At 36.1% G+C, this 26052-nt stretch overlaps 1 protein-coding gene across 1 annotated transcript in view; it reads right to left on the bottom strand.

Annotated features, from left to right (window-relative positions):
• The window catches only part of ZCWPW2 (zinc finger CW-type and PWWP domain containing 2), an 80304-nt gene that overhangs the window by 45428 nt on the left and 8824 nt on the right, over positions 1–26052 (bottom strand). Inside the window, exon 3 of the mRNA XM_036266096.1 lies at positions 21095–21254. Coding sequence (XP_036121989.1) covers positions 21095–21254 — 160 coding nt within the window. The remainder of the gene's footprint in view (positions 1–21094; positions 21255–26052) is intronic.

Below are 26052 nucleotides of genomic sequence, written 5' to 3'. Positions count from 1 at the left end.
GTATTTTAGAATTTGCTTTTAAATTTTTTAAATTGAGATTGTATGAAAAATCTTCAAAACCAAGAAGAGTTTTATATCTGTCCATTTACCTAGATTTTATCTTGTCTCTTAGTAGCATTCTAAAGTTTTACTCATATATATAGTACATGTTTTTAAGCCTACTCCAGTGTATTATGTATGCTTTGTTGCTATTATGAATGTGAACTTTTATTCCTTCATATTTTAACACTGGTTACATCTATAAAGTAATTTTGTAACTCCCACATAACTGAATTTTCTTATTGTTTAGTTTTTCTATTGTTTATAATATTTTTATTTATAATAGTTTTTCCATTTGAGATCCATGGGTTTCCCAGGTAAACAATTATCTACTAATAATGATAATTTTGCTTTTTTCCTTTCTTATATGTGTACTTTTGCTTCTTACTTTGGCTAATTGTTTTAGCCAGTTCTACCAGGACAATTAAATAATAGTAGCAACCCTACATTCTTTTTTAAAAAACCCTCAAATTTCATACGTTAACAATTTCTTCTCTAATTAAAAATAAAACTTTCAGTTGAGTGAGTTCTTATATTTTTCAAGACATGTTTAAGTGATCCACATTTATTTAAATTGAATTATTCTGCAGAAGCTACCAAAGAAATGTTTACTTGTAGTCACCTTCATAAACTAATTTCTTTCAGACATCTTCATAACCTTTCAACTGGAATATGCCAAGGAAAGGTTTTTGGATTGACAAGAAAGAAATAAAGACTTGGCATGTCACCAAACATAGTAGATTCATTTTATATACTAATTACTAGAGTCAAGTTTGAGAAGGGTGAAAGAATATCAACATTGATTGAATTATATCAATAACATTGTGATTAAGTGAAATTTAAATACTATAGTATTGAATGAGATACATGTTCAGCTTGAAGGTTTACATTTTGGAAAAACATTAGCAGGGGAAACAACACTGTTTTGAATGAGTCCAACCCAAGGAGGAAACTACCATTTATTTTAAAACAAAAAATTGCCTTTTAATGGCATGAAAACATTTACATTTGCCTTTTAACCAGAAGTCAAATAGATAATTAACTTCAGATTTACAAAGAAATGTTCAAAACCAAATACTATTCAAAACAGGATTCAAAATCAAACCAATAGTATCTGCCTTCAAACTTACTTTTCAACTTGAATCTAGATGGCTGAACTCTCCAGCAAGTCCTCTGACTTTCCTGGCAACTCTCAGATAATGAAATGTCACACAGTTATTACTTAGTCCCCCAAATTAAAAAGGTAAAACGTCTACCCGCATGTCAGAGATAAAATTCTGAACGTCAAGTTCAAGCTTCTGTGCTCCGCGAGCCAGAGCATATTCAGGCTGCAGGCTGCTTTCCCACCACGTGCTCTTCTAGGTCCTCTGGGGTTGCAGGGGTTAGGTGTGGAGAATGGAAGAGAAATGGCAGATGTTTTATTTGATTGATATCATGGCAATCTGGATCTGGTGCTTCCTGGCCTCAAAGTGTTTTTTTGTTTGTTTTGTTTTGTTTTTTTTGTGGAGTGCCTTTGGGGTTTTGGAGAATGTTTTCTCCCAACTAGAAACAGCTCCCTTGTGACAGGGCAAGGTCTTTCTTCTAGCTGGTTGCTTCAACCCCAAACCCATTAGCATTTTTCTGCATCTTTCTGCTTAGATTGCAGGGGAGAGAAAGCAGTCTTGGTGGGAACCCTTTTAAAATGACCCCTGACTCTTTCTCTCATGTTTCCTGTATTGTTGCTGCCAAAAATGGTAGTAATGCTGGCCATTCCCAGTGCCTCTAGCTCTCCTGACCTGCCGCCAGATCTGATAACTGGCAACTCTCTCTGTAGATTGCTCAGGGGGAAGTTGGACACCAGCATCCCATGCTGCTCAATTTCCAGAGTACACAGAGAGCTCAAAAATCCACTAGTACAGAAAAATGAGCATCTTTCCTTCTCCCAAGATAGGGAAGGAGAATGTGTAAGGAAAATGCCACAGTACACCATCATTTTCTTCAAAGAAATTCTGTATGGTCTCAAACCTTTTATATCTTTATATCTTTATGTAAATTGGGCCAAGTCCGTTTTGTCATTTCCTCTGTAAGTGCTGCATACACAGCCTTGTACCACAGTTTGAAATGTGAAAATAATTATTTTTGTCCTCAGCCTTTGTAGTTTTAAAGACCTATGCCTTTCACTAAAACCTGGATATATCTGATGAGTTTAGAACTTCTAAATGATCTTACCTCCCACCCCAAAACAAAATAAAACACAGACAAGTTTTTAAAAACACTTGTTTAAGAAAGAAATTTTCAAGAAGCTAAAAGCTTATAAAGTCAAGAATTAAGATCAATGACTTCAGATGACATTATAGAAAAGGATGTGCACCTTCAAATTTTAGTAAATTCTATAATCCCAAGAGGGAAAATCAAGTCCTTCATTATTTTTTTTTTTTTAACTTTTTTCTTTATTGATTTGAGAGAAGAAGTGAGAGGGAGAGAGAGATAGAAACATCAATGAGAGAAAACATAGACTGGCTGCCTCCTGCATACCCCACACCATAACCTGGGCATGTGTCCTGAGTAGGAATCGAACCAGCAACCTCTTGGTGCATGGGTCGACACTCAACCACTAAGCCACACCGGCTGGACAAGTCCTTCATTATTTTTATATTACTTTGGCAACCTAAGTTTTCTCAATTAATTTCATTAAATTTGAGGTAGAGGGAAAAAAATAAGCAATCATCATGGAAAGAGAAGGAAGACATATAGTCTAAAAATTTGGGTGAATTTATGAAAGTAAATACTGACAGATGTATTCTTGATAGATGAATAAGCATACAAATATTTGGAGTAAGCATGAGGCCTGAGACTAAACAAATGATTAGAAAGGGAAAGATAGCACCCTATGTCTGAGAAAATTCCTGGCTGTGTCCAAAATTGAGAAGTTTATAAATACTACCCTATGTGATCTTGTTTCAGTCAAGTGTTCTTGGCTGACAGAAGACCTTAATATCATTTTTACATTCCCAGGATTTGAAGAAGGTGAATATTACTTCTCAGTAACTTTCGACTCACTGAGTTAGGTTGTGTTATCACCACACACTAATATGGAGTAGCAAATTTAAGAAAAAGAATACATATGTGTTTGTCCACCAAGACCAGTGGAGAGAAATCTGCAATCTGGCAGAAATTCATGTTTTCCATTGCTTTGTATCTAAGATTGCTTCTGTATGTGAAAATTAATCAAGATATAATAGCCTGGAGTTGTAGCATGATAAATTCTACTCCGCAGACTTGAATGTGTAAGCTGTGTCATAATATTTTATTTTTGCTAAGTTGAATGAGAAGGTCATAATCCAATAAGGATAACTGATCTTAGTCATTTTGGAGCCACCACTTACTTTCCCCAGGTTCACATAAATTGGGGGAAAGAGTATGGTGAATGAAGAATGAGGACAGATCATTACTTTACGACCTGTAATTATTACATGAATAACATCTTTGTTTGAGTCCCCTGAAGCAAGGCAGTCTAACAGCTTCGTTGCCACACCTGGACAAAAGAATCTTTTCAGAGGCTGGGAACTTTGATGGTGTGGGTTCACCACACCGCTATCCTTCTCTGAGGTCCTGCCACTACACCCAGGGCACTGACACACTTTTATCCCCTTCCAAGTCTGCAGAACCCCTTCTCTGCCTTGCTGCTCCTGCCGGTCCCTTTCCGAGGCACTCTCCATTCCCAGTCTATCCTTCCCATCCTCAAGGAACTCAGGTCAAGAAGACAGACAATCTCTACTCCCGTGGGACATGGGAGTAACTAGGGACCTGACTACTTTCTGGAATAAGTGAAAGGGGAAAAAACAATCAAAATAAGTTATTATTAAACAGCCACTGGTATTTGATTGGTAGAGAAGCATTTTCTAGCTAAGGGGCTTTGAAGATGAGAGTAACCGGCAGGTGGTAGTCTTTCCACCCCTTGGCACCCTACTCCTTCACTTTACCTACTGCTCTCTCTCTCTCTTTTTTTTTTTTATCCTCACCCGAGGACATTTTTCCTTTTTTTTTTGTTCAGGTAGAGTGAGAGGGAGAGACAGGAACAGAGAGAGAGAGAGAGAGAAAAACATCGATGTGAAAGGGACACATCGAGTGGCTGCCACCCGCACGACAAACCAGGGCCGGGGACAAACTGCAACCGAGGTACGCGCCCTTAGCGGGAACCGAACCCGGGCCTCTCGGGACCGTAGGTCGACGCTCTAACCGCTGAGCCAAACTGGCCAGGGCCCTACTGTTCTCTCTTAATTTTTCCCCACAGCACTCAGCAACAACATACCATACCATATCTGTATTAATTTATCTGTTTGTTTACTATGTCTTGTCACATAAGGGCATTTAAATTTTGTCTGTTTTGTTCACTTCTGAGCCTAGAAGAGTTACAAATGATAGGAGCTCAGTAAATATTTATTATTATAAATAGGCTTTTTTTTTTTTTTCGGGGTGGTATAGGTAAAACCTAGTCAGAAAATTGCTGATGAAAGTGAAATGTTGCACCTGGCTGGGTGGCTCAGTTGTTTGCAGCATTGTCCCATACACCAAAAGGTTGTGGGTTCAATTCCTGGCCAGGGCACATACCTAGGTTGAGGGTTTGATCTCTGGTCTGGGTGTGTATGGGAGGCAACTGACTGATGTCTGTCTGTCAGGCTGTCTCTCTCTCTCTCCCCCGCCCCTCTCTAAAATCAATGAAAAATACATATCCTCAAGTAAGGATTTAAAAAAAAGATAAAGTGGAAAGATTGTTACATTTTAATCCTGAATTATGTGATTATCCCTAGGAAGCTAAAAGATAAATTTATAAACATGATGACTATCTGGCATTATGATATGGTGGTATTACTTCTAAAATAACATGGACCTTCATTTTGTGCATAGAATTCAGATCTGTAAAGTGTTTCATGGGCCACTGATATATCCTATTATATTAGGAGCCTTTAAAAAAAGTGTATCTAACTTCAAGTGCTTTAAATGGTATGTAAAAAATATCACCGTATTTTGAAACTAAAGTAATTCAATCAAGTGCTTCTTTATATGCCCTACTGGGGGGGGGGGGGGGGGGTAGAGCCTCACTACAATACTGGAGGTACAATGACAGCATCTACAATACAAAATTATCAATTCAAATTTTGATTATATCAATATTAAAGTTAACTGCAAAATAAGTACTTATAATTTAGAAAATTTTTCTTTTAGACACAGTGTTGAGCATATGATAAAAATCTGGAAAACCAGAATCATAGGTACTTAGCCTGCTTTATTGGCTTCATAAATTCACTGAAATGACTTCAAATATTGACCATTACTTTAAGTTATTTCTTACATAATATGCCTCTTAAAATATGGGGATATAAGTCACAGATTTCATAATCTAAAGAAATATAAAATAATTTTCCTTTGGAATGCACCCCCACTAAATGAGTATCAACATGACTGCCTTTTATAAAGTGCTCTGCCTGGTGATTTATGTCGATTGCTGCTACTCCACATTCAAACTTGCAGTGCAGCTCCCCGGCTAACCATGTATCGCCATGATGCATCATTCTATTTACTATCATGCCAAAGCTATCGCTCTTCTCCTCTGTTGAGAAGATCGTTTTCACTTAAAGCAATTCAGTAGAAAGTTAATCACAAGGATATCTTGTCTTCCTTAAATTGGATTTCTGCAACAGCAACCAGTAATCTAGACAGTAAGAGCACTCCTGTTCCTTTGACATAAACTAGAAGATAGTCACATCACGCCTATGGGCACCACATACTCCTTGGCTTCCTAATATCTGCTTCCCTCTTAGATGACATCTTTAACATAGGTTCACATAGTCTTCAATAATCAACTTCAATAATTTAGACAGCTTATTCAAACTATTTAACACTTGAAGCAAACACTGCTTTCTAAAACATATTTCTTACTTTGTTAAGTTTCCTTAGACATAAATAGGAATTCTGCTTACTCTAAGTCAGCAAGATTTTAAGATCAAACAACTTTGTGCCCCATCCCACACCACCAGAAAGTGTAAACCAGTTAACTTGACAAAAAAAAAAAAGTACTAGCTCTGTTTAGTCTGATCCTTTACATCAGCCTGGGAGATAATACCAAAAATGCAATGAGTACTAGGGAAGAAATCAATCAGGCAGAAAAGAAAGAATAAAGAAAATTGAGAGTTAAATCTTTACAGTGTGATTCTATTACTTGGCTTGGAATACTGGGATTTTATGTTTGAATATGGGAACTGAGTAAGCCCAGAAACTCTGGGGGTGAGAGGAGAAGTAGGAAGTCAAACCGTTTATGATAAAATAACATCAATGGACAAATCAGAAAAATCAGGCTATGTGACAAGCTCTTTATTAACCTAGACTTTAATACAGATTTACTAGATATTTTAAATATCCAAGCCCCTTTTCTATCAAGACAGAATAGACAACCACTATACACCTTAGTGGTTGTTTTTGTTTTTTTCAAATATGTTTTTATTGGTATTTTAGAGAGAGACAGACAGAAACATCAATGTGAGAGAAATATCAATTGGCTGCCTCCTGCACACCCCATTCTGGGGATCGAGCCCACAACCCAGGCAGATGTCCTGACCAGGAATCGAACCAGGACCTCTCAGTCCATGGGACAACCCTCAATCCACTGAGCCGTACTAGCCAGGCTGTGGTGGTTGTTTTCTTTTTAAAATTATTTTTATTAATTTATTTTTGTTACAGATGTTTCTCCTTTTTGCCCCATTGACACCCTCCTCCCCATCCCCCGACCCCATTTCCAGCTTTGTTGTCCATGTCCATCGGTTATGCATACATGCATATAAGTTCTGTGGTTTCTCTCTTCCCTCCTCCCACAACTCCCTTTTCTAGGGGTTGTCAGTCTGTACCCTACCTTCCACGTCTCTGGGTCTACCCTGTTCCTCAGACTGCTATGTTCATTATATTCCACAAATAAGTGAGATCATGTGATATTTGTCTCTCTCTGCTTGGCTTGTTTTGCTTAGGATAATAATCTTCATGTCTCTTCAAAGGATAAGAGATCTTTTTTTCTTACAGTTGCATAGTACTCCATTGTGTATATGTACCATAGCTTTTTTATCCATATCTACTGATGGACACTTGGGCTGTTTCCAGATCTTAGCTATTGTAAATAATGCTGCTAAGAACATGGGGGTACATATATTCTTTCTGATCAGTGTTGTGGTGGTTGTTTTTTAAAAGAAGCCAAGTCTGACATTTTAGGCTGGTCTATTATCTGGACTGACATCCTTCAGAAAACAATTTTTATGTAACCAATACGTCAGTCATTTAGTGTGACAGACCTGAAATCAAATTTTGAGAAAAGAAAAAAGTAAGGGGGCCCAGCTGTCACAGCCTGGAGAAAATCAGTCACCACCAAAGAGAGAAACTATTGAAAGGAGCAAGGATGTCTAGCAACACAATTTTGTTGAAGATCTGCCTGGCTTCTTTAGCACTACAGACTCATAAACACATTCATACATTTCACAAAATAAGCACACTAAAAACAATACATATTTTTATAAACATCTTCTTTAGCCAGTTCCAATAAACACAGGTATTTATGGGAAAATAATCTACTATACAGTTTTTGAGATTCACTGAGGAACTAAATAGATTCCCAGAATGCTGCCCTGTATATAGGTTCAGGAATATATATATTTCCTGTTTTATTAAGAAAGAATTAACATACATCACTGTATAAGTTTAAGACATACAGCACGATGGTTGAATTTAAATATACTGTGAAATGATTACCATCTAGGTTCAGCTAACATCTATCATCTCATACAGTACAATAAAAATAAAAGAAAGAAGAAAAAAATAGGTTTTCCTTGTGTTGAGAACTCTTAGGATAAACTTTTTATCGATGTTAAGTGCAGTCATCAAGTTGCACACTATCTCCCTAGTACTTATTTATCTGATAATTGGAAGTTTGTACCTTTTGACCACCACCTTCCTCCAATTTCTCCTCCCCCTACCCTCTCCTTCTGGTAATCACAAGTCTGATCTTTTTTTCGATAAGTTTGAGTTTTGGGGGTGTTTTTTTGTGTGTTTGTTTGTTTGTTTGATTCCACATACAAGTGAGATCATACAGTATTTCTAGACCTCACTTAACATAATACCTTTAAGGTCCATCAAGGTTGTCACAAATGGCAGGAGTTGCCCTGGTCGGTTTGGCTCAGCGGTTAGAGCGTCGGCCTGCGGTCTGGAGAGACCCGGGTTCGGTTCCCGCTAAGGGCACATACCTCAGTTGCAGTTTGTCCCCGGCCCTGGTTGGGTCGTGTGGGTGGTGGCCACTCCATGTGTCCCTTTCACGTCGATGTTTTTCTCTCTCTCTCTCTCTCCCTCCCACTCTACCTGAACAAAATATCGAAAAATGTCCTCGGATGAGGAAAAAAATAAATAAATAAACAAATGGCAGGAGTTGCTCATATTTTATGGTTGAAAAATAAAGAATATACATTTTCAAAAAGCTCTATGGGAGACTGTGATGAGGAGCAAGCTTGGGAACCAACAGTACAGTAAAATCAAACAAAAAAAACAAATCTTGGGTAAGGTTACAGGGAGTGAAATAAATACTAAGTTTTAATGAGAGCCATGAAGAAGCTCTAAATCTATGGCTCAGAATCAATCCACTAAATGTGAAAAAGAGAGCTTTCACATCTTTGTCCAACTTTGAAAAGCCCCGGTTAAAGGTTAAGTTAATTAATCAAGTTAGCTAAATTAACAGAAGATCAATAAGAAGGACTTCATGATTTTCCAGTTTAGTGATGACAGCCTATTATGAGTTTGGTATGTTTATGAAGATTAGAAGCAGATGGCCCAATGTAAATTTCAAGGAGGTAGACATATAATACAAAAACCTAGAGTTTGTAATCAGAAGACCTGGGCTTTAGTCCCAGTTCTGCTGTTGTGTGACCTCAGGCAAGTCATTTAACCTGAGTCTCAACTTTCTTAACAATGAGTGAGGATCATATGAGATAGTCTATTTAAAAAGTATTTAATAAAGTATTAAGCATTTTTCAAATGTTAGCTATCAATATCATAAAACATCAGAACACAAACATTTATCATTTGGTCTCTGCAGGACAAGAAAATGAGATTAGAACTCTGTTTACAATAGGGAGGAATTGACTGAGTACATATTTTATTTCCTTAGGAGTTCTATTAAAGATTCTATTATTTTTAAATTTACTAATTTATCTGGTGCTTACATAGTACTAAGTGTCAGATACAGTCTTAAGCACTTCACAAATCACTCATTTTAACTTAACAAGGTTATGAGGTAGGTATTATTATTCTCATTTTATAGATGAGGAAACTGAGGCACTGAGTTTAGAACTTGTCCAAGTCCCTATAACTAGTAAGTGACAGAGTTGGAATTCATACATAGGTAATCCAGCTCCAGAATTAGTGAGCTCAATCCCTATACAGGCATACCTCACAGATATTGCAAGTTAGGTTCCAGATCACCGCAATAAAATAAATATTGCAATAAAGCAAGTCGCATGAATTTTTTGGTTTCCCAGTGCATATAAAAATCATGTTTGCACCTACTGTAGTTTATTAAGTGTATATGACACTTTGCCCCAAAAATGTACATAAATTAATTGAAAAATAACCTTATGAATGCTACCATCATATGAGCCTTCTGTGAGTCGTAATCTTTTTGCTGGTGGTGAGTCTTGCCTCAGTGTTGATGGCTGCTGACTGATCAGGATGATGGTTGTTGAAGGCTGGGGTGGTGCTGACAATTTCTTAAAATAAGACAACAATGAAGTTTGTCACACAAATTAGCTCTTTCTTTCATGAATGTTTTCTCTGTAACATGTGATGCTGTTTGATAGCATTTCACTCACTGTAGAACTTTCAAAACTGAATTCAGTCCTCTCAAACTCTTTTTCTGCTTTATCAACTAAGTTTATGTCATATTCTATATCTTTTGTTGTCATTTCAACAATTTTCACAGCATTTTCCCCAGGAGTAGATTCCATCTCAAGAAACCACTTTCTTTGCTCATAAGAAGCAACTCCTCAGGTTTTATCAAGAGATTGCAGCAAGTCAGTCACATCTTCAGGCTCCAGTTCTAATTCTAGTTCTCTTGCTACTTCCATCATATCTGCAGTTACTTCCTCTACTAAAGTCTTGAACTCCTCCTCAAAGTCATTCATGAAGGTTGGAATCAACTTCTTCCAAATCCTTGTTAATATTGATATTTTGATCTCTCCCCATGAATCATGAATGTTCTTAATGGCATCTAAAATGATGAATCCTTTCCAAAAGGTTTTCAATTTACTTTGCCTAGATCCATCAAAGGAATTACTATCTATGGGAGCCACAGCTTTACGAAATATATTTCTTAAATAATAAGACCTGAAAGTTGACATTACTTTTGTTGTTGTTGTTGTTGTTAATCCTCACCGAGGATGTTTTTCCATTGATTTTTAAAAAAATTTTTTTGATAGCGTATAAGGGAGGGAGGGGAAAAAAGACAGAGAGAGAAACATCAATGTGAGAGAAACCTTGTCAGGGCCAGGTCAAACCTGCAACCCAGGGATGTGCCCTTGACTAGAAATCGAACCCACAACCATTTGGTCTCCAGACCAACACTAACTGCTGAGTCAAACCATCAAGGACTGAAATTACTTCTTGATTTACAGGCTGCAGAATGGATGTTGTGTTCGCAGGCATGAAGAGAACATGAATCTCCTTGCACTTCTGCATCAGCTCAGAAGCATTATCAATGACCAGTAATACATATTTTGAAAGGAATTTTTTTTCTGAGCAATAGGTTTCAACAGTGGGCTTAAAATATTTAGTAAACCATGTTGTAAACAGATGTGCTATGACCCAGGCTTTGTTGTTCTATTTATAGGGGAGGCAGAGCAGATTTAACATAATACTTAAGGGACCTAGGCTTTTCAGAGTGGCAAATGAGCACTGGCTTCAACTTAAAAGTCACCAGCTGCACCAGCCCCTAACAAGAGAATCAGCCTGTCCGCTGAAGCTTTGAAGACAGGTATTGATTTTTCCTCTCTAGCTACAAAAGTCCTAGATGGCATCTTCTTCCAATCTAAGAATGCTTCATCTCCATTATTGTTTAGTGTAGCCACCTTCATTAATTACCTTAGCTAGATTTTCTAGATAACTCGCTGCAGCTCCCACAACAGCACTTGCTGCTTCACCTTGAACTTTTATGTTATGGAGACAGCTTCTTTCCTTAAACCTCATGAATCAACCTCTGCTAGCTTTAAACTTTTCCTAGGCAGCTTTACCTCTCAGCCTTGATAGAACTGAAGAGTTAGTTTTGTTCTGGTTTAGGCTTTGGTTTAAGAAAATGCCATGGCTGGTTTGATCTTTCCTGACACACTAAAACTTTCTCCATATTAGCAATAAGGCTGTCGCTCTTTATCATTTATGTATTCACTGGAGTAGCACTTTTTTTAATCCTCACCCGAGGGCATTTTTCCATTTTTTGTTCAGATAGAGCAGGAGGGAGAGAGAGGTAGAGAGAGAGAGAGAAACATCGATGTGAAGGGACACATCGAGTGGCTGCCACCCGCACGACCAACCAGGGCCGGGGACAAACTGCATCCGAGGTACGTGCCCTTAGCGGGAACCGAACCCAGGTCTCTCTGTACCACAGGCCGACACTCCAACCGGTGAGCCAAACCGGCCAGGGCTGGAGTAGCACTTTTAATCTCCTTCAATAATTTTTCCTTTGAATTCACAACATGGCTAACTGTTTGGTGCTAGAGACCTAGTTTTTGGCCTATCTTGGCATTTGACATGACTTGCTCACTAAGCTTTATCATTTCCAGATTTTGATTTAAAGTGAAAAGTATGTGACTCTTCCTTTCATTTGAACACCTGGAGGCTACTGTAGGGTTATTAATTGGCCTAATTTCAATAATAGTGTTTCTTAGGGAATTGGGAGGCCCACAAGAGGGAGAGAGATAGGGGAATGGCCAATCGGTATAGAAGTCAGAACACACACACTTATCAATTAATTTCATGGTCTTATATGGATGTAGTTCATGGCACTCCAAAACAATTAAAATAGTAACATCAAAGGTCACTGATCATAGATGACCATAACAAATGTAATAATAATAATAAAGCTTGATATGTTTCAATAATTACTAAAATGGGAAACAGGGACACAAGGCAAACAAATGCTACTGGAAAAATGGCATAGACAGATTTCAATTTGTAAAAAACACAGTATCTGCAAAGTGTAATAAAGCAAAGCTCAATAAAACAAGGTATGCATATAAATTGTTACTTCACTAAAAGGCAATTCTGTTGCACAAATATCATATATGGTGCTAGGAAGAGCTCATAACCCATATCCTAAGAAATAAATTGTGTTGAAAATAATAGGAAACTGCCATCTGGAATTTTCAGTATCAGGTTAATACTTATATTGCTTAGGAAAATTTTTTCTAGGATTATTAATCAGTAGTTAAAAACTTAAATCACCATTGAATATATGGTTCAAATGTAAATTTCAGGTTGTATATATTATATCACAATCTTTAAAAAATATAAAAAACTAAAAAAAAAAAAAAAAAAAAAAAAAAATAGCCCTGGCTGGTTTGGCTCAGCGGTTAGAGTGTCGGCCTGCGGTCCGGAGAGACCCGGGTTCGGTTCCCGCTAGGGGCACGTACTTCGGTTGCAGTTTGTCCCCGGCCCTGGTTGGTCGTGCGGGTGGCGGCCACTCGATGTGTCCCTTCACGTCGATGTTTCTCTCTCTCTCTCTCTTCCTCTCTCCCCCTCCCACTCTATCTGTACAAAAAAATGGAGAAATGTCCTCGGGTAAGGATTAAAAAAAAAATATATATATATATATAAAAAACTAAAATCATATTTATTGTGTATTCTACATATGCTGATTTCAAGTTTAGAATTATTTTGCAAAACTAAATATATCATTAAATCTATAGCTAGATTTCATTAAGTCTATAGCACTGTACACCTTGCTGTGTACAATGATAGTAAAATATTAGTATTATATTGATAACATAAAGCACGGGAAACAAACGAGCACTGAGTCAATAGATTATTTTATTTTATTAGCCTCGCCTGAGGACATTTTTGTATTTATCTTCAGATAGAGCAGGAGAAAGAGAGAAAGAGAAACATTGACGCGAGGGAGACACGTCAAGTGGCTGCCACCCACATGACCCCAACCAGGGCCGGGAACAAACTGCAACCGAGGTACCTGCCCCCATCGGGAACCGAACCTGGGACTCTCTGGTTTGCAGGCCAACGCTCTAACTGCTGAGCCAAACCAGCAAGGGCTCAGTAGATAATTTTTAAGGCCTATACTTATCTAAAGTGCTGCTATCTCCATTGCCCTAGCCAGGCTGCCTGCCACAGGGGGATGGTCAATAGAATTGGGAGAAAAGGTTACTATCAGCCATGAAAATAAGCATGTGCTCATTTGTCCTGAGCCTTAAAAAAGTCAGAATTGACCTAACGGAATTCTAAGCAACAATAAATAAGGATATCAAGACCTGAACCTAAAAGAAAGTTAACGTATTTGGCTGCTATTTTCTACTCTACATTTGCTCATTTTTCATGGAATATGTGTTCATGAGAAAACAATGGTTGTATTTATTATAGACAGATGCTCAGATTCTGTTTAATGACAGAATCATAAGAGCAGGTGGAAAATCTAGGGAAAAAGGATGGTTAAATATGTGACATAGAATCAGTACATATTCTGTGAGACAGACAAAATGGTAAGGGAGTGGTAACTCCAAAATTTATTTTCAAAGTTATTTTAATAAAAATTGTTTAGGGTTTAGGGATAATGGGTTTTGCCTGAGTCATGGACTGGTGTTGGTCCTTGGCTAGAAGATATTTAAATACAAAATAAAGCAAAGCAAAAATGGTGGGGGAATTAAAGAAAAGAAAAGAGAAAAGTTTATATATCAATTATAGGCTCATATGATTACGAGTTTTGGACTCCACCATTCCCTAATGAAAGAATGCACCAAAAATTTACACTACAACTATTTACTTACTTAAGAACCCCAGAGTTTCTCTTTCCCCTCCTCTCTCCTTTCCCCTCTCTCCTCCTCTTCCACACCTCTGCCCCCTCCTCTTCCTCTTCTTCCTCTTCCTCACTGCCTCTCCCTCCACCTCTCTCCTCCCAACCCTTCTTGTCCCCTTCCTTTCTCCCAGCATCCCTCCTCTTCCTCTTTCTACCTCTCCCTTCATACATAACTTCTCTCTTTCCCCTTTTTCCTCCAGAAACTGAAGGTGTAAAAAAAATGGACCCCAATATAAGAGACTCATTATAAGGCAGCCCTACTCATAAAAGGTATGACCCCGAAGACAATTTGATGAGCCTTGTATTTTGGTTTAAAAGCAGGATCTGACTCTGGTGTCTTTAAAAGAAAATAAGCACTTCCAGAAAATTGACAAGGCTATGTACTGGAATTTCTTAGAAAAGATTACCACTTTCCCACTGAATAGTCAATATGAGAAACCTAGTTGATAATGCATTTTTCATGCATTTGATGATGTAAAGGGTAGCCACCTGTCCCATCCTTTATAAACAGAATAAAGTTGGTCATATTATTTGGATTTGGAGTTTTAACTTCAGTACAAGTTCACAGCTATCTAAATTCATAAGAGATGAAGGTGGGAGATGACAGGGGTGAATTCAAGAATTTATTTGGAACAGCAAAGTCAGCATATATAAATGTGAGTGAGTCAAAAAGCAGAACTGAGATAGGAAAAAAAAAATGGTTTCATTAGGTTGCAAAGAACATGAAAGATAGTATCTCCTATTCCCCTTCCAAATTCCATCAAACAAATCCAAAGCATTCTTGAGGCATTGCTGATACTGAGGACTATTCATTCACCAAGAAGTCAGATTAAGAAGGCTCTAAATTATCTCCTGCTTTCAGAGGTTCTTAGCACTTCTGTTCACCTTAAACTAGAAAAGTGTTACAACAATAGACTCTTTCAGCCATGTACTGAAGAATCAAAGAATAAGATAGATGATCAATTAGGTGTGTTTTACTTAATTTCTAGGAGCATCATGTTGGTTGATTTATTAAACCAACACCAAAATCATGTCATTCACACATATCTTAATCAAAAGAAAAAATAGTATTTTCCATCTTATTGTTCTTGGTATATCCTACAGATATGGGTTTCTAGAAAATAAATAAATAAATTATGTAACTGTATATTTTACCTGTATTTCCAATGAATATCAGCTAATGTTTATTAAGTCTACTATATTGGGTGGGCCAGTGGTGCAATGGATAACGCATCTGACTATGGATCAGAAAAATCAAGAGCCTAGTATATGACAAGCACTGTGCTAAATGCTTTACATGTATTATCTCCGTTAACCCCTACAACTTTATGAAGCAGATGCTATTTTTACCTCCACTTTAATATGAAGAGTGTGGGATTTGCAAAGGGTAAGTGATTTGCTGAGGTAAAACATCTAGTATATAGCACTGCCAACCTTCAAACCCAAAGAACCTGGCTCTAGAGACAGCCTTTTTAACTACTTTAACAACTTCATTCTTTTCCTAATATACATTACCACAAAAGTTTCCTTAGCTGGTTATTCACAAACAGGTCACAGTCATAGAAACATGTTCTAATTCCCTTAACCTTTCTCCAGGTCCAAAAACTAAAGGTTGCTTAGAAAACAAGCAAATAAAGTTTTAATCTAATAATAGCAAAATTATAGCAAATTTTATAGCAAATATGGAATTCATATGATAAAAATTTTTTGAGAGTTTGGTAACTCTACAGATTTATTTGGTATCAGGAATATGGTGCAAGAATATATAGATGTGCAAATGTGGTTTTCCACTGTATTGGCTCAATAGTTTTGTATCCAGTTTCACTCCATTACTCTAAGAGCAAAACATTTCCTGATGATCTAGTATACAAACTAATGTGCTAATCCTTATTACATACTATAGTCTTAGAGTTTGGATCCTAATGAATATTAGAGAAAACACTTGCTCAAATAGATGTTACTCCAGATGTACTTGTCAAATTACTGCATATGTAATTTGAAAGAGTCAAGAGTTCTCCTTGAGCAAGTCTACCTGAGACTGTCATCAATTAAACATGTCTATTAGAACTAAAAGGTGAAAAATGTCCTAACTTCATAGGTGCAAATGTGGGAAACATTCAACAATGAATTAGACCACTGCTTAAGCATAAGGAAATTGGCATTGTATAGAAAGAGAAAGGAATTTAGTTTGATTCTAATCATCCCATCACTTGGTAGCTAAATGAGTTTTGGTTAGACATGTAGCCTGAATTTCAATTTCTTCCACACATCTAATAGTGATGATGCCTTTCTTCATGGGGTTGCTGTAAAATTTTAAGTGTTACATGAAAACATCTACTCAATCCTTAATCTTTGGAAGGGACTCAATAAATAATTGCTATTTGTGGGCTAATTATTGGAATCATAATAGTGCATGTTGACATCAGAGCCCTTTGCTGGATGATATTTACTAGTCTAAAGTTATAGTCAGTATATGAATCAGCTGGCAATTTCTACTCACATGTTTATCATCATACAGAAAATAAATAAATTTATTTGATAAATTACTGTAAGATAACTAGTTGTGTTATTTCTATTTACAGACTGGAGAAATCAGAAGAATGTGATTTCAGTCATTTGACTATCTTCTGAAGAGTACAGATTACTGAATAATTGTGACATTCCTGGGATATCAATAGTGCACCTGTGAGAATAATCCCAGGGGCTTAACACAAGCCTATAGCTTTCTCACAATGCATATCGGCTATCTGTTAGTAGAGGGAATTTTTTTGCTAAGAGTAGTCACTCAGGGATCCAGGCAAACCAATTTTTAAACATTATCAATCACGGTGCCACAGGGAAAGATAGAATTCTCAAGGATGTTGCACTGGATGTCAGCCACTATGTGTTCAAAGAGGTGACATTCATCTCACAATGCACTGGCCCTAACCCACCACAAGAGTATCAAATGTGCAATTCTACTTTGTAACAGAAAAACTAAGACCTAGATAATTTTGGTGAGCAGTATTAATAATTACTCCAATTAGGAAGTAGCATTCTAGGAGTCACAGGGCTCAAGTCTAGCAATATGGCATTGTTCCCTTTTCATCTCCCTGAAAAATATAGGCAACTCCATAACACAATGGATAAATACCCAACTGAAACCTGGTAGCCAAAGCAATTGTCACATATCTACAGGTTTATCCTACATACAGTACTAAGCAGACTACTAAAATACATAGCTAAAAAATAATCCATTCACACATGGACCAACAAATCTAAACTTCACCATAGGAACATCATAGTATTAGGGGTAAACTACCTCCTTTTTCTTGGCAATATAAAGAACTAGAAAAGTATAGGCCAAGCAATTATTGACTGGAGTACATTATTTATGTCCAAGAAAAATGATAATGACTCTATATAACCTATCAGACAGATGGTCAACTTAAACAAAGTATAAATATTTAAGTTCAAATTATACATCAGTTTTATCAGCAATATCTATGAATTATGTATAATGGTGAAAGACAAGAATGACCTTAAACTTGTGTTCAATGAAACCAATTACTGTTGGGTTAGACATGTGAATCTATAGCAGTAAGCTATAAAATTTTCAGGCAAATTTAAAGTGTAAGATTAACAAAAGAAGCAGAAGTAGCAGAAAACAGTAACCTGTAACCAGTTACATAGCAATAAAACCAATTAAACTCTGATGCTTCAAGCTGAGAAAACTTAGTCAGCATTTCTCTCTCTTTCTCTCTCTGGGCTGCACATTAGATGCATCTGAGGAACTTAAAAATGCTGAGGCCTGGCCCTAACCAAGAGATTCTGATTCAATTGATCCAGTAGAGTGGAGACCAGGCATTGCTGTGTTTTTCTTGTGCTGTTGTTGTTACTGTTTTGTAAAGCTCTCTGATACACATCCAGCCTTAAAAAAATACTAAAAATGCTAAGTTATATAGTAGTCTATCAAGCTAAAAAATAAACTTGTAAATAATGAGTTCTGCAGACGTGTACCTACTAAACACAAAAGAAGTTATTTGTGCCAATGGGGAAAGAATTTTACTCCATGCATTGACTTTAAAAAAAAATATGCATCTAGTACATGTTCATGCCCATTTTATCTGAGTAATTATCATAATGATATATATTTTTAAAATGCATACTTTTAAAAGAATCAAGGTCTCTTTAAAAGGGAGGGGGAACTTCAGTTTTCTTTACAGCTACTGATTTTATGGTAAATGAAAAATAATGTATGAATAAACCTATATAAATTATAAATATGCAATCTAAATATTACCTTCAACTCTTTTCTAAAGTATATTACAGTGTATCTATGAGTACTTTTATTTATTGGAGAAAATCTTATCATCTGTATGAAGAGATAATAACAAGAGTTCTGCACTTTCAACAATAAAATTACTAATTCAGTGGTCCCATAAACATATCAACCAGGGGGAATTGTCTATTCAAAACAAAAAAACTAGACAAATATGAAATAAAAGAGAAGAATTAAATCCTTTTATAATCTAAAACCAAAAAATATTTCATTTTCTTATAAATACATTTAATATCTTTCTAGAGGAGCCTATTTTTCACCCAACTTAACATACACTATAAAATATATATATAGCCTATATTCAGTGAAAACTCTGAAATATTATTTGATCACTTATTAAACTAAGCTTATACAAATTAGGAGAAACTGATGTTGAAATAATGCATAAAGTAAGATTTAGACAGCTTAAGCCAGTAAGAATTATATGTGCCCATTTTTTGTCTAGTTGTAGGAAAAGATCAGACAACTAGTGCAATGTGTATCCTTCTTCCCTCTTCTAGAAAAATCTTTAAGAAAGCCTATATTGTCTACTATACATTATTTTTTATTCAAGTGAACTTTCTTATGGGGTAAGGGTGTGTGGATTTAATATCTGGATCACTGTGGTACAGTACAGAGATAGCATCTGAGGATGCAAGAGCTCCAGTGCAGAGGACCACAAAAAGATGAAAACCGTGGAAGTCTAGTAAATAAAACTAAAGGTTGAAATCAAGACCATCTCCATCTCCAAGGGAGAGGGACATAAATCCCACCTATCCCCAGATCAATACATAGTTTGGAACTGGATAATTTTTATATCATGTTTTACCATTTTTCTACCTTGCTTGCCTGTACTTCCTGAATCAACCACCATCTTGCCTTCTGTTTCTTGAATAGATTGGGGCAAGGAGGCTTCAGTCATGTGTGTCTCCCCTCCCTGACACGTGGAGATCTTAGGTAGCCAGGAGTGGGGATCGGAGCACAGCAGGACAGTCTGGCATGTGCCAGCTGAACTGACGTAAAAAGGATCTAAAATTTCAGACTTGAATGAAGAGACCCACAGAAGAAGGTGCCCTTATCATACTAGCTCTAAGGGAACAAATAAAGAAAAAGATACAGACAAGAAATAAAGAGCGTAGGCCAAGAACAGAGTCTGTAGGAAGGTACCCTGAGTAAGAGTAGAGGAGAGGGCCTGCCCCAGAGCCTGTGTGCACCCGGTAAGTTATCCACCCAGAGCACCCAGCTAGTTAGGAAAAGTAGTGGGACAGCAAAAACAAACACTTTATTTTCTTCTGTGCTCACCCTTTCATTAATTTAAACAGTCCTGAATTCCTAGTCTTTGCAAGAATTTCTCTAAGTTTGCTTTAATACTTTCATAAGGTCATAAATTTATGGCTACTGATTCTTGTGTTAGGCTTTGTTTTGCATCAGATTTTTTTCTTGTCCCAGGGATGAATGGTATGCTCACTGATACCAGACTACTGGAATTAATCATGACAAACTCAAATCCTGAGTACTACTAGCTCTGACAATTTTAAAATATGCTTTACTTATATTTCAATATAATTTCTTAAGAATGCCCCACTCTTTACCACATTGTCAAATATCTAAGGTTCTGAGGTCTGCTCCCTGAGAAGCTAGGAGGTTTGCCCATCCTTTAGAAAAGGGGAGGGGCACAGAGGGAGAACACTCTTCCCTGTCTTCCACGGCTGTCAGCAGAGTGTCCAGGCACACAGCCAAGACATCAGAGCAGAGAAGGTGCTCACGTTACAATGACTGGCTCACAACTACCATGACATGAATATAAGCGATGTTATTCCACTTAAATAAAACAGCCTTCCCTTCCAGCTGCTTTCAAGCTGAAAGGAACAAAGATACCATTTATGCCAGAAATAGAGCAAAAGCCCATTTTAAAGTACTTCAAATTTCCACAGATTTACTTATACTGTGAATTAAATAGCACTTTTTAAATGTACATACGCTCATATGTGTATCTGAATATATAAACTCCTCACTATAAAATAGAAAACATCCAAATTGAGTAAAAGAAATCCACATTTCTAACATCTACTTTTCAATCTGATTTCTAATGAAAGCATGATTTGTAGATGAAAAGTTTTAATATTAGAAATAGACACAGGTACCTGAGTTAACTTAACCCATGGAAATGGATCCAGTTTACCTATTCTTCTCAACCAGAAAGTCCAGTCTACTCATTAATGGTAGCATGTAATTTAAAGTTTAAAAAGAATAAGAAAGATACTAAAGAAGCTAGTATAATGAAATATTCCATTTGAAATGTGAATATCTGGTTGCTTTCCATAATTAATTTTCCCTGTGAGCTATGGCTACAATTGAGTCTTCTCAAAAGGAGTGAAAAATTACCAAATGATAATCTTAAAATTATTTCAAAAGGCAATTATGTGAAGTACTCAGTTGACTTATACTATATTGCTATTAAAAAAGTAAAATTTAAAAGTATACCATAACTATTTTTATATCCACACTTCCTTTGAAAAACTGCTTTAAAAATAAAAATATTTGAGTTTAAATAAAGACTATATACTATTTGTTTATAAAACTATAAAAGTAAGTGAGTATATACTTTTTAGGATCTGAGACAAAAATGTCCACAATAAAAACAAGTACAAGAAGAATAACATTTTGATGCTACCTACCTTTAATGTGATACTATAATGTTCAACAAATGTTGCATTTATCCATGATCTTGAATGGGGATCACCCAGGAATTCTATGTGATACTGTTCAACATTTCCATCCAGGTCATAGGTCACATATTTCCCTTTAAAAGGATCAGGACAAAGTATCCCTGGCCAACTTTCAAAGAAAATTATTGTTAATTATTTTGATGCTTTAAAAAAGGTAGTCATCAACACATCTGTCACAATCATTTATCAAACTCTTCTTTGAATTTTAATAACATTAAATAAACTTAAAACATATTTACACCTATATATTTTTAAATCAGGATATTCATTTGATACTAATAATCAGTTGTGTCTTTGTAGATATAGAATGCTTTGAAATAGTCACATATTTAAGATATACTTCAGGTGGAGAAAGAATCATAAGACAAAAGAGTGATCTCCAGAGTCTGTAAGAGACACTTAGGTTCTGATAATAGGAACAGTAAGAGAAAGAAGATTCCTCAGATTCATGGCATAGTTGAATCAACTCTAACCAATCAGAATGATTAATTACTAAAATGCTAACCCATTGACAGGGCTTCTGACAGGGTAGGAGAGAGCTGGGATTTCCTGCGCCAGGGCTGTCAAAGGAATGAGTACTGGTAGCTCAGGCTATGATGACACTAGAAAGTGTAACTACTATGGGAAAAGCAAAAGTAGAGCTCAGTAGTTCAGTATTTCCCTTTCCCCCCATCTGCTCCCTGGCAGGTGACCAAATTGCTAAAAATCCTCAATGCTATAAATAAAAGTTATCCATTACCAAAAATAAATTTTAAGGAGTGTACTTTTTCATGACATAAACCTCTAGAAATTCCTTGATATGTTTTATTTTTTCACTTGGCAGTTAAGTTTTAACTGGTTTACCAATCTTTCTAGATTCTGACTTACTCTTCAGAAAATAAAAGTAGTAAATAAGGTTAGGAAACTATGACTAAATTATGTACAGTAGAAATATGACTGAATTTTATAGATCATGACCCAAAATATGCAGATTGAATATACCCAAAGATTCAAAATCTGTACAATGTTAAGTTCTATTTCAGTTTGCAGTACTACAGAGTAAAAAGATAGCAAGGTTCAAACCGGGAGACTCAGGCTCTAGTTGTGCCTTCTCCCAGACAAGAGGCCTTGAGTAGGTAGCTAGGACTCACTGTACCTCTGGTTCCTCACTGTGCTGTTACAAAGTTGAATGAGCATGTTGTGCTTTACACATTTTAGTGTTCTAGCAAATTACAATATGGTGCAGTGTCATTATTATATACGGAATTGTGTAACCCCAACCGTCCAATTATATGTTGAAGTCCTAACCCCCAACACCTCAGAATGTGACTGTATTTGGAGATACCGTCTTTAAGGAAGTAACTAAGTTAAAAGGTGGGTTCTGCTCTAGTATGACTCGTCTCCTTATGAAGAGAAGATTAGGACACAGGCATGCCAGGAGAGAGACCTATGTACATGCCAAGAAGAGCGCCTCAGAAGAAATGAACCTTGCTGATACCTTGATCTTACACTTTTGGTCCCTAGAATTGTGAGAAAATTAATTCCTATTCTTTTTAAGCCACCCTGTCTGTGATATTTTGTTATGGCAGCCCTAGCAAACTAATACAACCATATATAGTTAAGATAATTGCTTTAATTGAGAAGCAAAAAGAATGATACCGAAATATTTTTTGTCTCATTTAGCTAATAATTTTAAAACTAAGTAAGTTTAAAACTAAAGGAAGCATACAAATTATGCTGTAAAGAATCTGAAATCACAAAAATACAAAATCCATATATTGTTTAGATTTGAGGACTATAGATTATTGACATTCTACTAAATTATCAATTGATATTAAAGTTATAAAGTCATAAATATTGAAGTGTATCTACCATGACCAACTATAAAAAAGTTTTTATGGATCATAAATTAATGAAAAGCATTCATGCTTAGTATCAAAAAAAATTTTATCCCAGGAAGTTGATAAAGAGTAGAGCTGTAAGGAGGTGGTGACTTAGGTGCACCAGTCACCAGAGATGCTAAGTAGAGTCCTGTGGTTCTTGGGCCTGAGTAAAGGGAAAGGGAAGTAGAAGCTGCCTGGCAACCTTCCATCATGGAAGAAGAGGGTGTAGAGGATTACAGATTGAGTCAGACTATCTGAAGCTCAAACAAACCTAATTCTTTGGGAGGACAGAAAATAATCATGGAAAGTCAAATGGAGGTTCAGTACCTAAATGAAGAAGACTGTCTAGCTATTACCAGGTTCACATAACATCTTATTGTTGTGTGGAAGCTCTTATTGGGCTGTGCAAGTAGAGTTTCTCTTTTAAACCTAAGTTGGAAATCTACATTTCTAAAGGAACCCACTCAAAAGAAGGCCTCCAATCCGGCATATAAACGACAAAGAATAAGTTGCAGCTGCAATGGAGACCCCCATCTTACTAAACACCAAGGAACAAGTGGGTCCTTCAACCTAACTAACAGCTATTTTAAAAGAACCAAACTGATTGTTACATTATAGTTTAAATTTTTGTACAATATAAGGGGCTCATGTTTAATATTATTGAATTACACCTCACAGCAATTTTTAAAAAGATTATTGCCAAGCATTATCAAATTATATGCAAAAACTACTCCATTTAGAATGTGTCAGTCTCCAGATTTCTAACACTAAGACAAAAAAGAAATATTTTGCAATGATGTGTAAGATAAGCTGCTACTTTTCTGACACAAATTCTGATATAACATCAAACCCACTGGGCCCAAGAGTATTCGATTTAAAGTATTACGCTCTAAAATATAAATAAAGAGAGATGACTCCTAAAAATACATGCCAATGAAAGAAAAAAAGCTTCTGTTTATTATTTAAAATGTTATAGAAAATATTGCATGTTGTCTTGATGAATTATGCAAAGTACTGTCAAATGTCTAAATGACTCTGGCACTTTTGTATTTCTTCAGGCAGTGCAAAGGAATTGTCAGACTCCAAGTCTGTGTATCTCGGCTAAAACGGAATGTTCCTAACTATAGGAAAAGCTGAGCAGAGGCAATAGATGTAGAAAACATGATTACTTCTCTCTAGCTGCTACATCTATCATCTTCTCTGACTTGCTGTGATTGAAAAAAGCTGATGTCCATTTTTGCCCTCACTCTGACTTCAATTTCAGTTCCAAACTTGTCAATGGTGATTGCGTATTGTGCACGTCTACTTCCCAATTTTTTCATATTGATGAGAAATTCTGAAGTGTTGTCTGGGGGCTTAAATGTAGACAGAGAGAGTAAGAGTAGGCAACCCAAAGGAAGTGCATCAGAATTATAAGGGAAATGTATGATCAATTTTAGAATCTGTGGTTGGTGGGGAGAGGGGTAAATGGACAAATACAACAAGGTCAAAAAGATAGCAGGTGTTAGAATCCCCTTGGGGGAAAGAGGACATTTTAGCAGAACATGTAGTAACTTCAAGGGAAGTGTAAATATATCATGAAGAAACTGATGCCCTATACATTTCTTATCCAGGGAAAATGATCTTTAATATGTCAGTTATTGCTCTCAATAGAAATTGAAGCTTAAGCCTATATTTATTTATATCCAATGAGAAGAAGTACATGACTATTATTTTCAACTGTGGTTTGGATGTTTAAGAGAGCAACTTTTACTTGGGCCTCACTTCTAATCAGTGAGAAACAAAATGGTTGACCTAGAATAATCACTAACTTAATGTTATATTTGCCAAGAAATCTCTGAGTTGTGCCTAACTGTAAGGTCCGTTGGTGAGAAGAAATTTCATATACTCACTCACACACACATTATATTAATCCATAGGCAAAAATACAAATATAAAGTAATCAAATATTTTAAAATACTGAAAGGATCCAGTAGAAATCTCAATTTATAAATTTACATACTACATCTAGAAAGTATCACTGGATTGGTTTAACTTAAATGCATGTTTTATTAATAAACTGTTTTACTACATTATATTAGAATGCAAATATATTTTCTATAAATTAATTTTCATATTCATGAGAAAGCTTGTATGTCTGGGTAAATATGCCCAAGGTAGTTATCCTAAACAGAGTTTAGCTTCTGTTTGACAATGTGTCCTGCTATACTAAATAAGATATATACCGTTATTTTTTACTTTTAACTTCTGTGCTCTTTTTAGCTCAATACAACGCTATCTGCAATTTTTAAAAATCAAGGCTGCTTAAACATTATGAAGATAGTTTTTCTCTTCCTAGTACTTGCAACTATCCCTACCCTCAAGCACAGAGAGACATAATCCAATGGCAAATGTATTTTTATTAGTATATAAGTGTGTGCTATCTCACAATGTGGAGGTAAATATAACTATTATAATTTGATTTTCCATAGTTTGTCATGGAAAAAGAAAGTACTACTCTATTCACAATTATTTGTTTTAGTTATATAAAGATTAAACAGGTCCATCTACATTCTGCATCAGTCTATTTTTAGCTTTATTAGAGAAGGTCAACTCTTCTAAGAAGGACTAACTCTAAGATATTAAGATTGAGTTTCTGAGGCTTCAAAGCTGGGTGTAAGGCCACAGGCTAAGGAGAACTGACCCAGATAGTGCTACACTGCTAAGTGTCTCTGCAGCCAGCTGGTTGGTCTTTCCACTCAAAACTTCGACAGTGCTTAATTAAGAAATGGTGTTTGACTGTTTTTAGTAGGTTAATTCTAGCTTTATAGTCTTCTATTGCAATGTATACTGCTATTATCTTTTCAATAAGCAAGAAGGTAGTTAACAGCTATATTTTGCAGGCAATTTGATGATCCCAATTAAAGATTAGAGATAACTGAGGGACTGGAGTCAAATATGTTTCATTTGTATTTCAAGTCCTAATATTGAGTTACCAGAACAAAACGGCAAAAGAAATTCACAAATTTCTAATGTAATACATCAGATATAGTGACAGGAAACAAA

Source organism: Molossus molossus, unplaced genomic scaffold, assembly GCF_014108415.1.
Source record: "Molossus molossus isolate mMolMol1 unplaced genomic scaffold, mMolMol1.p scaffold_m16_p_18, whole genome shotgun sequence".
Classification (NCBI taxonomy): Eukaryota; Metazoa; Chordata; class Mammalia; order Chiroptera; family Molossidae; genus Molossus; species Molossus molossus.
The sequence above is the reverse complement of the archived record's forward strand: the minus strand, read 5'-3'. Positions and strand labels throughout refer to the sequence as shown.